A 16,563-nucleotide genomic window follows, 5' to 3' on the forward strand; every position below is an offset into this window, starting at 1 on the left:
TTAGCAAGTTTGCTTTCTACTTTATGCAATAGAAATAACTCCTATAGATCAACAGGTGACATAAAAGAATGACATTTACAGAATGTCATTGTACTGGCAGAACTATAAATAAGGTTTATCATTATGCAGATATCAATCTATTCTGGTACAAACAGTTGCATCTTAGTTATTTATAGAGAACCAACTTGGTCCATTAACACATATAATTGAGAACAGCAGCCAGGAGTCTTTCAGTCCAGGCACACAGGTGAAAGGGTCAATGTTCAATCTTCCCATTGTTTTAGGTAAGTCTTTAGGAAGTCTTTTATCTATAGAAATCTGACAGCACTTAAATTCTAGCATTTTCTAGCTACTGGATGAACAAGATGCTGAAGCCATCACCATACAGCATACTGCTACATAGGGATTCTTTCATTCACTGATTCTGGCACACTTCCTAAATATATCCAAAAGGCCAGTTTTATTTTTATCCAAGAGGCCAGGAGTCAAGGATCAGATAGAAGTACAAGTACATATAAGCAACAGGATTATTTCCAGCAGGCCGTGAAAGTTGAAAATGGCAGACATAGTGAGACTTCTGACACTTGTAGCCACCTCATCCTCCTTTTTACCTTGCTTCTCTTCACCTTTCAGAACCTGGAGAGAGTCAATACTAACTAATTTACAAATCACAAGAGCTGCATTTCTCTCACAATTTTTCACCATTACTTCGCAAAACCAGCTGTTACAATGTTAATATATATTTTAAATATATAACTGGAATCCTAATGTGATTACTTTAAGGCTATGATATAAAAGCTCTTATCAGAGTGTCTTACAAGACAAAAAGCTTATTTTTGCCATTTTAAACACATTGCACTTTTGTCAGGTGTATTGGGGGTGGGGTGGGGGGCAAAGACAATTCTATATATTTAATGTCAAAATAATCTGCAAACTTTAACATTTAATCAAATTTGAATTCATCTAATTTTGGAACAATAAAAAACAAAACAAAACAAAAAAATCCTCTTAGCTTTCCCTCATTAGCCCTTACTCTCTTTGGGCTGATCAGTCTAGATGTTTATCAGTATAAAACTGTTTCTAGAACTTTATCCAAAGGAAAAGAAAATGGAATTTTTACTCAGAGAAAATGATCACTTTTCTGATTCCACCTTCCAAACTAACTGCTGGTATGAGTCTCACCTAGCTTTTTCAGATCCCTTACTTAACAAGCTGATCTTAGAAAACTTCACACAAATGTACAGAGACAAACAGAACAGATCCTTAGTCACCCAGAAAAAAAGGTTGAGATTAAAACTTCTTTATTTCCTTGTTTTAATATCTCACATACTTCTTCCTGGAAGTTTTTTTAGCTTCTCTAGGCTCTCTTGGACAGGCTTACACACCTTTATATGTTTACCTACACACACAGTTTAATTTATAGAATGCCAAAATCTTGAAAGCTGTAAAGATCTTCTCACAGAATAATGGCTCAAATTTTGCTATTCAACACCCTATTCTTGCAGAAAACTTGAGATATATTTATATATTCCATATAGTTTGGGGATCACCTTTAATTGGTTTGACAGACTGAATATCCACAATACCACAAATTTCCCAGGTGGTCTCTTCCTGTCTACATAGGTTTTCTCTCTCTTATCCCCGTACGGATGGGGATCTTACCTCAGAGGATCTTATTCAAATAGACATATACCTGATGATTGACTCCCTGTGCAAATGAAAATTAGAAAAACAAGCTACAGCACAAAAACTAAAAACAGGCATACAGAAACACGAATGCTTACCCATGTGTTGTTTAAAATCTAAATTGTGAGTCCTAATCTGCTCCCCACCCAGTTTTTTTTTTGGGGGGAAGCTAGCTTAAATTAGTGATAAATTCAGCAAAAGTTTAGGCTTTTAAGGATTTATTAAAATATATATTATAAGTTAGTGAAGAGAGAGAGATTGAGAGCAGATTCCTCACAGCGTGGAAATCCTAGCTTGGATCTATTTGATATAATCAGAGAGAAAGAAACCTTCCTTTTCCTAGCAGCCCACATAAAATATCTCACCATCAATCTGGTGTCCAAATGACCAAGAGGGCCCCTCCTGTTCTGTATCTCCCACCATGCTGGTTCCTCAACAAAAAAGAGGAAGAGGCAGCACCCTAACCTCCGCTTCCTAGTTCCTCTCTCCCTCCCCGAAAGGGGAGGTCCTTCAAGCTGTTTGGTTGAGAGTGGTCTCTTGCTGATGTCAATAGTACACTGCCTCTGAAAATAACACATCAGGGCCAGGCAGGTGTGGTCTCCATCCAATCACCCTTAAGTAGGTACTTAGTTTCTTAGTCTTACATAATTCAAATAATACTAAATTAATCCTCAGGTGGGACCCCTGGGTGTCTGCCAAATCCCATTATTTTATCATACCCGCCAATAATCAAAGTTAGAATCATATCTTTTAGGTGGAACAGAGGCAAAATGTCAACTTACAAATTCTCCAAGAAGGACCATTCTCTAGATGAAATCTAGATGAGACCTTGAAGGAGATAACAGCTTCCTGAGAGACCCTAAGCCAGACCTATCTCTTTTCCTTTAGAGTCCCTTCATCATGTCACCAAAACTGTGACAATTAAAAAAGTAAGAGACAGTTTCTGGGCAATTTAATCATTTTTAAAAATAAGGCCAAAGGCAATCATAGTGCCATGGCTTACAGCTTATATACTCTTGAAACCATAGTTCATCAGTAGAGCTGAGAATTGACCACTGTACAGAGAGATTATCTCCTCTCAGACCACACCTCAGACTTGGGCTATCAATTCTATTAATATATCCCTTCTTATACTGGTGGATGGGCAAGTGACCCCTGGACAGGAAAGCCTCAGCTATCTAGGCAAAAAAATCTGTCTCTACCCAAGTGTGAGTAGAACACAATGAACTTTCCCACCCTAGCTTAAATTCCTTAGAATGACTGGGTGACTTTTGACTAAGATGAGGAGAGTTAATGCAATACCATTCTATAATGGCCTCCAAAAGAGACTTTTTGAAATGAGGAATTTAGAAGAAAGGGAGAGCCTCTGAGTCTCCCAAAGATATTGGTTATTAATCATCATTTCTCCCACCCCTTACCTCTAGTCTCTGATCACTTTTGTGCCTTTGTCTGCAGGAAAGAAGTTTCCTCTGTGATGTTGGGCTCTCCTTCCAACCACACATTACTGAACACAGCTACTTTCATCCTTCTGGGTGTCCCAGGGCTGGAAGCAGCCCACCTTTGGCTGGCAATAATAATGACTGACATGTACTCTGTAGCTCTATTAGGAAACATTATCATTATGACTGTGATCCGGACTGACAGTACCATGCATGAGCCCATGTATCATTTCCTATGTGTCCTGCCTACTGTGGACATTGTCATCCCAACATCAGTGATCCCCAAAATGTTGAACATCTTCTGGTCAGGCAATGGCATCATTAGCTTTGCTGCTTGTTTTATCCAGATGTTCTTTGTCCATGCCACCACAGCCATGGAAACAGGATTACTTCTGGCCATGGCCTTTGACCGCTATGTAGCCATCTGTAAACCTCTACACTACCAAACCATCCTCACACCATGGACCATGATAGGAATGGTCATAAGCATCATAGCCAGAGGTATTGCAGCTATGACTCCAATGACCTGGATGTTGGTCCATCTGCCATGCTGTGCCTCCCATGTGGTCCCCCATTCCTATTGTGAACACATGGCTGTGGCCAAGTTGGCATGTGCTGATCACAGGCCCAGCGGTCTTTATACCTTGATTCTTTCCTTCATCATTGTGGGGATTGATGTAATCTTCATTGCTACCTCCTATAGTCTGATCCTAAAGGCTGTGTTCAGTCTGCCCTCTCGAGATGCATGGGTCAAAGCACTTAACACATGTGGTTCACATGTGAGTGTCATGGGCCTCTTCTACTTGCCAGGCATGTTGTCCATCTATATGGCTGGGTTGGAGCAGGACCAGGTACCTTTGCACATCCAGGTGCTACTGGCTGATTTCTATGTAGTCTTTTCTCCTATGATGAACCCTCTTATCTATGGCCTGAAGACAAAGTATATCCGGGAACGAGTGTGGAATGCAGTCACCACCAGTTTCTCTCGCTGTTTCTGTCAAAACTCACCAAAAGAGAAATCACCGACTTGAGCATTTGTAATGGAACTCAGTGTATCCAGAGTGGGGCACAGGATAAGAAGAAAGTGAGGATATTGAAATGTCTTTATGTCCTAACAGGGTTGGTCGTATGTTGGGGATTTTATAGAACCCCTCAAACCATAGTGGCAGTCATCCTACCTAGATTGTCTCTAAACTAATAATGGCATTTCAGACACTCTGGTATTTATATTACTTATCTTGGGTATTTAATCAAAAAGTAGTTATGGAGTTTGGTGGTCCATCAGGAAAGCAACAGCTAATTATTGTGACCCCTAGGTGCTGAGAACTCTGTTAAACACTAGTGATACAAAGAAAGGCAGGAAAATGAATTTGGCTCTCAAAAAGTTTACACTCTAGTAGGGAAGACATCATGGGTGAGACATATATATATATATATATATATATATATATATATATATATGTAGAGAGAGAGACAGAGAGAGAGAGACAGAGAGACAGAGAGAGAAACAGCAAGACAGAGAGTCAGAGAAAGAGAAAATAGAAGATAATCACAGAAGGGAAAGCACTAGCAGTTCAGGGAATTGGCAAAGGCATCCTATAAAAGGCAGGATTTGGCTAAAAATTTAAAGAAAGCCACATATTGAAGACATTTTAGTTTTCCCATATCCACTGATATAGCACATTAAAATACCAATCCCCCCTGGGAGAGGGTTTCATTTAACTAATTACTATTTACTTTCTCAATTGTACTGGGCTTCATGTTTTACATCTGTTATACATGCAGATGCTTGGCATCCTTCATAGGGACATCATAGTTGGAAATATGTGAAGCATTTTTCATTCCAAATAATGAGAAGACAGTTCAAAGAGTAGATATTTTTGTTAATTGGTGGTATATTTCACATCATAGATTTAACTCTCCATCACACCTGGGTGCCAACTGACTTTCCTCCCAGTCTTAGGAGTGTTCATGCACACTGAGAGAACAGAATATTCTACTTCTATGTAGTTGTGATGCCATCTCATGACAAAAAAATGTGCTTACATAATGCTCCTTGTTAATTAATTAACTTATAATGTGAGAGCTGGATAGTCTATAATTTCAGAAAGCAGGACATTGTGCCAGATGTGGGTAGCTCTGGCAATGACACTACTTTGCATGACTCTAACACATCTCATCTATGCCATTTGTCACATATACCTGTTTAAAAGACTAAATTAACGTTAATGTAGTTAAAAATCATTATGTTCTTAAACACAAAAATGGCTTTCAGACTTGCATTTGAGGTACATTATATGGCTGCTGGATGGTGTATGAATTAGAGAGTGGAGAGATTAGTAGTGTTATAAATAGCTAGAATTGCTTTATTATAGACCAGCTGAGAGTGATAAAGGGTTAAATCTGGGCACTCTCGATTATAATGGAGATAATTGTATGAATGAGAGAAATATTGTGGAGTAAAGCTCAATGGAACTTGTAATTAAGTGACTTTTCTTTCTTTCTCATCTTGTTTGGCTAATTAGAAGAAAATGGTACAAAAAAAGGGAAGTTGGGAGGAAGAGCATGTTTTGTGAAGAAGTTGTTCAATTTTTGAAATATTGAATTTATGGTGTAAATAAAACATTCTTTTGTTCAACAAACACTTATTGGGTACCTATACTGTAAATCTTTAAAATGTGGGTATCCCCTCAAATGTTTTTCTTGGCCCTCTTCTCTCTAAATCCATTTTACCTTAGTGATTACATCTACTATTCATTTATGTATCATTTGAAATTATATGAGGGTGGGGGCAGTTAAGTGGCACAGTGGATAAAAGCACCAGCTCTGGATTCAGGAGGACCTGAGTTCAAATCAGGCCTCAGATACTTGACACTTACTAGTTGTGTGACCCTGGGCAAGTCACTTAACCCCTCTTCGCCCCACCAAAAACAAACAAACAAAAAAGAAATTATCTGAGGGTGCCTATCTCTGTCCTGAGTTTTAAGGAATTTAGCTGGGGTTTCTAATATATTGCTACTTAGAAATTACAGGCCAGTTTGGGGCATTAACCATTAATTAAAACATATTAAATGTTAGTAAAGAGAGAGAGAGAGAGCACATTGTTCTGAAAGTTCAGAAGCCCTATATACCTAGATAGAAAAGAAAGAGTGGGGGTCTCATGGCTGCCTTCTCCAGCATCTCAGACCAAGAGCATGAGAGAGAGGGTAAGCTCCCTGTGGTCTGGAGGAGAGGTGGCCCTTACACATTTCTCAAAGCTAATTGGCTAACATCATTCAAATCTATTGGTTTATTGGACTTAAGGGTGGACCATATTAAAATTAGTATGTGCTGAGGTCAGAGTTCAGAGGACAGACTCTCTGAGAGGAAAGGATAGGTCTATAACCTTCAATTAGAGAGAGTGAGGTACAGAGAGCTTTGAGGAGGTATACTTTTACATTTAACAAGGTAATACTAATGACCATTCTTTTATTTTACATTTGTGTCCGCTATTTAATATGAATTGGCTTATTATCTTTGAATCTTTTACTTTATCCTACATCATTTCATTTAAGTCTTTCTGTTTCCTTCAATTCTTTGTATTTGTTGTCATTATGATGCAATTATATTACATTACATACAGTCATGAAGTCATGAAATCAATAGGTGCTTCATAAATGCTTGTTGGTGGATGTATTAGTCTACCATACTTTGTTTAGTCAGCTCTCTCTCATTGGACACATGGTTTGTTCTTTTTTTCTATCCCACAGAGTGATTCTCATTCTCATTTTCTCTGTATGTATATGTGTATATATATATATATATATGCATGCATATATGTATATGGTATATGTATATGTATTATGTGTATGTGTATGTGTGGGTCCTTCCCTGCCAAATAACTTCTTTGGTATAGGGTTTCTGGGTTTGAATAATTTTGCAACAAGAACAATTCTACACTACTTTCCAAAATGATCAGACTAATTCACAGTTCTGCCAACAGTGCACTATCATTTCTGTTTCCTCACAGTTCCATCTACAGTTTTTTTTCCCATTTGTATAAAGAACCTGACATTTGTGTTAAGAAGACCTGGATTCAAGTCCTGACACTTATACATGGTGACTTTGGACAACTTGCAAGTCACTGAGTACCCCCAGGTAACTGTAGAATAGTTCCCAATGTGCATTACAATATGTACTGATCTCTTACTGGTAATCTCTTTCACTGATAAAATCACAAGTCCCAACTTTTTTCACCAAAAGTAACAATTTAGAGTTACTTTAATTTGCATTTATGTGGCCATTAGTGTCCTTTAATATTTTCTTTTCAGATGGTTGTTGACAATTCTTAACTTCCCTTAAACAACCATCCTTTTATTATTTTGACAACTTTCACTTTTAGGGAGTGGCTCTTAGTCATACAGATGTTAAAATACACATAGATTTTATATTTTAGGCTTTTATCAGAGATGTTTAAAGTAAAGAGGTTTTTTAAGTATGGATATATTAGACAATCTATAATGTTGATTTGTACAAACATTCTATGTTGTTTAAAATTATTGCTACTACTGTATTTTATAAATTAATTGCTATTTATATATTAATTGCTATTATACAATTTTTGCCATTAATTAATATATATATCAGTAAAGTGTTGACTATGTGACTCTAATTTCTCAAGGTCTCAGGCCTTTATACCTAGATAGTCCTAGGAGGAAGAGCATGCACCAAGTGGGTAGAGACAGCAAGGTCAGAGAGAGAAGCCCTGGTGTGGCAAAAGGTTTTATCCTCTTTTATCAAGGTGGCTCATTATACATTGATCAAAGCTAATTCATTAGCATCATTCAATTCCATTGGTTGACATGACTTGAGGGTGGTCTAAATTAAAATCAACTCTACAGCTGATCTCAGAGAAGAGTAGGCAAAAGATGGAAGTGTCTGGTATCTAGGTGTGGTTCTTTACTGAGCTAGATGGGTCTATTTCCATTTATTTTGTTCCCTTAGGCTTATCCCAGACAAGAGCTGAACTTTCTGGAGTGGGGGGGGAGGAGAAGAAAGGATTGAAACTGATCTCCGCCCCCCCCCAAGAAATCCATTATTAATAATTATTTTCTCACAATTCTTTTAAATTTTATCTGCCAAAAGTAATCTTATCATTTAGAATTTCTTTGTAGCAAGAATAGCAATTTCTTTACTCACAGGAAACCAGGACAGTGGTGGTAAATTTCTTCCAGCCACTCTCCTGGGGATGATTTATATGTACCTAGGTAGGAATCACAAGTATCCCTGGGGCTAAATGGAGTAAACTCAAGGAATAACAGCTGACACAGAAGCAAAATGATTCAAAGCATTGTCCTAACTATAAGAGCCTTTTCAATGGCTAGGTGAGACTGGGTTTAACACAATGGTGCTGAAATAGCTCTTGGGATTATGTGCTAAAAGGTATTTTCCTTATGTAGAAAAATATCTAACAACTATTATTCAGTAGATGGCAGCAGTAGAGACCCAATAAAGAGAGGCTCACATAGTCTGTGAGGCATGAGTCACCAAGGTCTTCAAAAAGAGGCTGCTTGAAACATCAGTCCTTATGATTAAAGTCCTTGATTCTTCAGGTGTTCTTGGAAATGTAGATGCAGTTCTGCAAGCTTGGAATACCTTTCCTGTATTTTTTTTGTTGAAATATTACTACCACATCCACGAAGCCTTCTTGGATTCTTTAACTAAAAGTTTTCCAAATAAATTAATAAAACATTTATTAGCTACTTTATGTAGCACTTTGTTATGTCTCTTATGTACTTATTGAATTTTTGGAATATAGTTAACTGTTTGAATTTTAGGTAGGAATCAAAATGCTTCTGACCTTTAGAAACTTACAATAGCTATTGCATCACTGTATACACAGTGGAGATATACTCAGTAAAAGAATGAAAATAATAAGGTTTTTAAAAGGAGCAATTTGAGATATTCAACATTTCCCCCCAATTACATTTAAAAGCAATTTTTACAATTGTGTAAAAAAAAAAGTTCCAAATTCTCTTCCTCCTTCTCTCCCCTGGCTTCCCCTTGAGGAGGCAAGCAATTTGAAATAGTTTATGCATGTGCAGTCAATGCAAAGCCTTTCCATATTAATCATTCAATCTGAATTCAGACTCTATTATTTCCTTCTCTGGATGTGGTTAGCATCTTTCATCATAAGTCCTTCAGAATTGTGTTGAATTATTGTATTGATGAGAATACATGTTATTCACATTTGATCATCACACAATATCTCTGTTACTGTGTACAATGTTCTCCTGATTCTAACTTCGTTCTGCATCAGTTCATGTAAGTCTGTCTAGATATTTGTGAGAGACTCCTCATCATCATTTCTTATAGCATAATACTATTCCATCACAATCATATACCACAATTTGTTTGTCCATTCCCAAAATAATGGGCTTTCCCTCAATTTCCAATTCTTTGCCACCACAAAAAGAACTGCTACAAATGTTTTTGTACATAGAGCTTATTTTCCTTTTTTCAAAAACTCTTTTGTGTACAGATCTAGTAGCAATATCGCTGGATAAAAGGTTATGAACAGTTTTACAACCCTTTGGGAATAGTTCCAGATTGCTCTCCAGAATGGTTGAATCAGTTCATAACTCCACCAATAGCATATCAGTGTCTCAATTTTCCCACACCTTCTCCAATATTTGTTATATTCCATTTATGTCCTACTAGCAATCTGATGGACTGCTACCTCAGTTATTTCAATTTGTATTTCTCTAATCAATAGTGACTCAGAGCATTTTTTCATATGACTATAGTTCATATCCCTTGACCATTTACAAATTGGGGTATGATATATTCTTATAAGTCTGACTCTCTTCACTATATATTAAAGAAATGAGACCTTTATCAGAGGAACTTGCTATAAATTTTTTCACAGTTATGATGGCTAGCTGCATTTCCCTCTATCCTATTTTCCTCCACCTGATTTATCCTTCTCTCTCTCTCTCTCTCTCTCTCTCTCTCTCTCTCTCTCTCTCTCTCTCTCTCCCTCTCTCTCTCTCTCTCTCTCTCTCTCTCTCTCTCTTTCACCCTGTCCCTCCTCAAAAGTGATTTGCTTCTAACACCTCATCCAATCTGCCCTCCCTACTACCACCCCCTTCTCTCATTTTCTTTTCCTCCAGCTTTCCTGAAGGGTAAGGTATCCAACTGAATATATATGTTATTCCCTCTTTGCATCAATTCCAGTGAAAGTGAGTTTCAAGTACTACTCCCCCAGTTCCACCATCTTTCTCTCCACTGTAAAATCTCTTTCACACATATTTTCTATGAAGTAATTTAGTCCCATTCTATCTCTCCCTTCCCCCTTCCCCCACTGCATTCCTCTTTCTTCCCCCTTAATTTTATTTTTTTAAATATCATCCCATCATTTTAAACTCACACCCATGCCTGCTGTATATATATATATATATATATATATATATATATATATATATACACACATATATATATATATTTTAAACTGCTCTAATAATGATAAATTTCTTAGAAGTTACAAGTATTATCTCCCCATGTTGTACACAGTTTGACCATATTGAACTCCTTATGATTCCTCTTTTCTGTTTACTTTTTTATGCTTTTCTTGAGTCATGTATTTGTTAATCAAATTTTCTATTCAGCTCGGGTATTTTCACAAGGAATGCCTGAAATTCTTCTATTTCATTGGATGTCCATTTTAGGGGCAGCTAGGTAGCATAGTAGATAAAGCACTAGTTCTGTATTCAGGAGAACCTGACTTTGAAATCCTGCCTCAGATACCTGACACTTACTAGTTGCTGTGTGACCCTGGGGAAGTCACTTAACCATCATTGCCCCACAAAAAGAAGAAAAGAAAAGAAAGAAAGAAAGAAAAAGAATGTCCATTTTGTTCCCTGAAATAGTATAATAATTTTTACTGGGTAGGTGATTCATGGTTGTAATCCTAGCTCCTTTGCACTACAGAATATCATATCATATTCTAAGCCCTCCAATACTTTAATGTAGAATCTACTAAATCTTATCTTCTCCTTATTGAGGCTCCAAGATATTTGAATAATTTCTTTCTGGCTGCTTGCATTATTTTTTCCTTGACCTGGAACAAAAGGCAAAAACTTTAAAAGAGAAAAACAAACCAAAAAAGTAGAAATAGTATGGTTCAATCTTCATCCTGATTCCACAGTCCTTTTTTTTCTGGATGTGGAGAGTATTTTCCATCATGAGTCCTTTGGAATTATCTTGGATCATTGTATTGCTGAGAAGAGTTAAGTTTATCACAGTTTATCATCATAGAATGTTGTTGATAATATGTACAATGTTCTCCTGGTTCTGTTCATTTCATTCATCATAAATTCATGTAAGTCTTTCCAGGTTTTTCTGAAATTTGGCTGCTTATCATTTCTTTTTCTTTTTTTTTTTAGTGAGGCAATTGGGGTTAAGTGACTTGCCCAAGGTCACACAGCTAGAAAGTATTAAGTGTCTGAGGCCGGATTTGAACTCAGGTACTCCTGATTCCAGGACCGGTGCTCTATCTACTGTGCCACCTAGCTGCCCCTGCTCATCATCTCTTAAAGGACAATAATATTCCATTAGATTCATATGCCACAACTTGCTCAGCTATTCCCCAATTGTTGGGCATCCCCTCAATTTACAATTCTTTGCCACCACAAAGAGAGGTGCTAGAAATATTTTTGTACATATGGGTCATTTTCCCTTTTTTATGATCTCTTTGGGATATAGACCTAGTAGTGGTATTGTTGTATTAAAGGGTATGCATAGTTTTATAGTCCTTTGGGCATAGTTCAAAATTGCTCTCCAGAATGGTTGGATCAGTTCACAGCTCCACCAACAATACACCAGTGTTCCAATTTTTTCACAGCTTTTCCAACATTTATTATTTACTTTTTTTGTCATATTAGTCAATCTGATAGGTGTGAAGTGGTGCCTCAGAGTTGTTTTAAATTGCATTTCTCTAATCAATAGTGATTTAGAGCATTTTTTCATATGGTATTATGACTTCTTCATCTGAAAACTGCCTGTTCATATCCTTTGACCAATTGGGGAATGACTTGCAGTCTTATAATTTTGATTTAGTTCTTTATTGTTATATAGGCTTTGATGGGACTTTTATTGTTACTTCCTATAGTCAGATCCTCCCAGCTCTGTTCCACTTGTCCTACCAGGATGTTCAAGGCACTCAGTATATGTAGTTCCCATATGAGTGTCATGGTCCTTTATTACCTACCTGCTATGGTATCCATTTACCTGGCTTGGATGGGGCAGGACATGGTGCCCCTACACAGCCAGATGCTGCTGGCTCTTTTTTTTACCTTGTTATCCCTTTTATGCTGAATCCCATCATCTAAGGCCTGAAGACAAAGGGGATCCAGGAGTGGGTGTGCAATGCCATGGCCATCACCCTAACAGGTCTTACATCCCTGAACCCCAAGAAAGAGAAAAGACCTAAGCAGGTATTTGTTATAGGACATACTGGAGCCACATCAAGGACACAGGCACAAGAGTAAGTTGAAATGCTGATATCCACATTCTTTCCCAGCAGAATACAGATAAGTGCTGTAATGGTTCCTATGTGTTTTTTCACACTAACGATGACATTTCAGACACTGAGATAACTAGATTTATTATCTTTCATGATGAATGTTATTTTAGGCTTCAAATATCTAATGCTAGTCCCTTTTGAATTAGAAATACTACTGGGAGGGGCTTTAATAACTATTGTTTATCACTATTCCAAACCTTCTATATTTTACTGCTTATATCTATCACAGAGAACTTGCCTGGGGTCCATTTAAAATCATTTTTAATCATAATGTGTCTTAGATTTCTAAGTTATGTTAAAAATAGTCCATTATGGTCCATCTTATGGCCATAAATTGGGAGACAGATAAATACATTTTGGTGCATCTGTACTGTATGTATGAATTTGAAGTAGCATAAGAAGTGTGGGAAATTTTATGTTAACTGATGCTGGAAAATATACATATTGGTTATGTATCAATGTAAACAGAAAGAATGATAACATATGAAATTGAGCATTGTGAAATTATAATTACTAAGCTTGGCCCTGGCTAAAAGTTGAAAAAATATACCTCTCCATTCTCTGCAGAGGTGACAGCAGCATGGAATGTGGAATCTGAAATGTGCTATTGGACATGATGGAGGTATTGACTAGTTTCATTGAACATTTCCTCATTTCTTTCTTTTTTTAAAAAAAATCTTTTTACATGGAATGATTCTCTGTGTGAGGAGGAAGTGGGGAGGAATATATTCAGAAATTAAGAATGATACAAAATGATACAAATAATATATGATATTAATAACAAATTATACAAAAGCAAAATATATCAATAGCACTTAAAATATGAAGTCCATCCCATAGCTCCTACTGGTAAAAAAATAAGGGGGTAATTTTGGAGATCAGTACAAAAAACAAAATTTGAAGATCTGAAGAATTTAATGTATTGAAATGTTGACAGAAGTCAATAATATGGTATGGTAATATAAAAAATGAATACAATCTTAGACTGTAATGAGGGAGGCATCCTATCCAATTACAAATGTTTGATAGTCCAACTATATTTTGCCCTGGTCAGACTCCATTTGGATTATTGTACTTTCAAAGCCATTATTTCACTTATTCTTCATAACATCTATCCCACCACTCAACGTAAATAATATTCTTATTTTATAGAAAAGGAAAGTGTGGGTACAGAGAAAGTTCAATGAAAATCTCATAAGTGTTCTTAGAAAGCATGGTTCCTGTGAATATTGAGCTTAAAATTTGGTTGAGGAAAAGAAATGTTTGTCTAGAAAATAAAACTCTTTTTTCTTCTGGGATCCTTGTAGTATAATATAGGCCTGAACACACAAGCAGTGCTGTCATGATTTGTTTGTCCAATCCTTTTGTATTTAATAGACTCTTTATAGACACACATGAGCACAATCCCCTTTTCACTGATCCAACCTTCTTGCCCTTCACTCACTCACTTAGTAATCACCCTAAGATGCAGCATAAGAGTTGGAATGTTGATAGCTCTATTGATATTGTTCCCAGGCTCAGACAAATCTTCATTGTGACCTCCCAGTTTAGTCATGCTGCACTGTGGAAGCACTCTCCTCCAGGATCTTGGTATTCCTATCTCACACTCTCTTTCAGGATCTAAGCTTCCAAAATGGATCTTGGGAGGAAAGCATGTTTCAAGATGTTTGGGTTTTAGGAGAGGAAATTTTGAGTTAAGGTACTTGAATGCTAGAAGATGAATAATGTCCTCAACACTTGCTTCCCCCTCACTCATCTGATGCACCTAAACCCTGACTGGAGAAAGAAATACCCAGTCTTCCCCAGGATATTCCTTCCATCTTGGCCATACTGTACTTGGTGTTGAACATGGAGCATGACATTTAATGCTGCCATTCTCTCTCTGGTTTCTGCTTACCTGTCAAAGAGCAAACCACCAATAATCATGAAACAAATACAGTGGAAACAAGACTACCCTAAATATGTGACAGGAGGACACATTCTTACATTTGAATGTTTGGAGTTCAGATATAGGAAACAACTTCTCAAAGATATCCTCTGCTTATCAGCACTTGCTGAAAGCTATGAAGTACAGTACAATGTGGAGTGTGTGTATGTCTCTGTGTGTGTGTGTGTTTGATTGATTGTTAGAGACTTATAAGCAAAGATATTTCAAAGCACCCATCAGTCTGTAATGCTTCTATCACTCCCACACTCAAGGGGACCCCTTCAAATCCCTTCAAAGACTTTAAGTTTAAAAATGAGAAATAGTTTACTTTGAGGGCTTGACAATGAAGTTATGTTTTCTCTGCCTCTTGTTCCTTGACTTAAAAAAGACATGATTAATTCATGTCTCCCAACATGTAACTACTCCAGAAAGTCCCACTAGATTCTCCTGAGACAATCAAGCTGTTTAAGCTTCTCTATATGTTTTGGTTCTTCCCTCATTAAGAGGTGTCAACTCTCTTCTGCCAGAAGCGTTTCAAAAGACCCTGTCGGATCTGCTTGGATTTGATGCAATAGATAATGGGGTTCATGAAGGGTGGGACCAAGAAATGTAGATTAGCCATGAGGACAGCCAGAGCAGGGTAGGTGTGTTTCTCAACACGGTGAAGTATGGATAATCCCAACTTGGGCATGTAGAAAATAAGCACAATACAGAGGTGTGATACACATGTGTTGAGTGCCTTGAATCTCTCTTCAGGAGATGCAATGCCTAGCACTGTGCGGAGGATTAGCACATAGGAAACCACAATGAGGGTAGAGTCAATCCCCAATGATAGGAGGATGGAGACCAGCCCAAATAAGCTATTGATCTTGGTATCAGAACAGGCTAGTCCCACTAGGTCACAGTGTAGGCAATAGCAGTGAGAGAGGACACTGACTGGAGGGAAAGCCAGCCTCCTGAGCAGGACAGGGCCTGGGATATTGAGAATAACTGCTCTCACAAGAATTCCAGCCCCTATCTTGGCCATAGTTGAGTGGGTGAGAACTGAAGCATAGTGTAATGGATCTCTAATGGCAACAAAGCGGTCAAAGGCCATAGCCAGGAGCACACCTGTCTCCACATAGGTGAAAGCATGGATGAAGAACATCTGGGCTGCACAAAGGTCAAAGGGAAGCTCACGGGTACCTAGCCAGAAGAGCTGAACCATTGTGGGAAAAGTGGAGGCACAGAGACCTAGGTCAGAGGCTGCCAACACAGACAGAAAGATGAACATGGGCTCATGGAGGCTGGGGTCCGTTCGGATCAGGAAGAGGATGGTGCTGTTGCCCAGGATAGAAATTATGCAGATCAGGTTGATGGGGATGGACACCCAGTGGTGAGAGGCCTCCAAGCCTGGGAAACCTGTCAGCAGGAAGGTTGGGTGATCATAACTGCTGGCATTGCAGGAGAAGATGGAAGGATCCATGTTTGGAGATACTTTGCTCCCCTACAGGCAAGAGGGACCAGAGATTGATTCAGAGCCCATTTCAAATAACCTTGTTCCTTTCCAGTGCATCCTCATTCCCTCCTTTGCTTTTTCCTGCTCAGGAGGTCTCCTCTGCTTCTTCTGGCTTTCTACATTTAAAGCTTGGACAGAGGTATAAGATGGTGTTATATACTGGGATGAATGAGAGGCAAAACCTCTAGAACTTAGCAGAAAGCCTTACATCTAGGGACCCCTCACCTAAGTTCTGAGCCCATAATATGAATTCACACTCACAATCACTCCTTATACATAGCTTAACAAAAGCTGTCTCTTCCTCATTCTAACCACTGCCCAAAGTAGTATTTCTTCCCTCAAGCCCCCATAAAATAGCCTTTTACTAGAGAGAGTAATTTTTTTGGGGAGGGGAAATTAAAGGACTTTTACAAAGTCATATGAATAGTAAATAGCATAGACATATTTGGAA

General features: G+C 37.8%; 2 protein-coding genes and 1 pseudogene across 2 annotated transcripts; 1 reads left to right on the forward strand and 2 right to left on the reverse strand.

The window, feature by feature from the left end:
* Nucleotides 1-349: 349 nt before the first annotated feature.
* LOC122749984 lies at nt 350-567 on the reverse strand (annotated as a pseudogene).
* Nucleotides 568-3,145: 2,578 nt separating this feature from the next.
* On the forward strand, nt 3,146-4,156 carry LOC122748011 (olfactory receptor 52I1-like). The gene has a single exon (XM_043993753.1). The coding sequence runs from the start codon at nt 3,161-3,163 to the stop codon at nt 4,154-4,156; it is 996 nt and encodes a 331-aa protein (XP_043849688.1). The 5' UTR covers nt 3,146-3,160.
* A 10,957-nt stretch (nt 4,157-15,113) lies between these two features.
* Nucleotides 15,114-16,079, reverse strand: LOC122745517 (olfactory receptor 51G2-like). The gene has a single exon (XM_043990854.1). It carries the CDS (start codon nt 16,077-16,079, stop codon nt 15,114-15,116), a length of 966 nt encoding a protein of 321 aa, XP_043846789.1.
* Nucleotides 16,080-16,563: the final 484 nt, after the last annotated feature.

This window comes from Dromiciops gliroides, chromosome 3 (assembly GCF_019393635.1).
Source record: "Dromiciops gliroides isolate mDroGli1 chromosome 3, mDroGli1.pri, whole genome shotgun sequence".
Taxonomy (NCBI): Eukaryota; Metazoa; Chordata; class Mammalia; order Microbiotheria; family Microbiotheriidae; genus Dromiciops; species Dromiciops gliroides.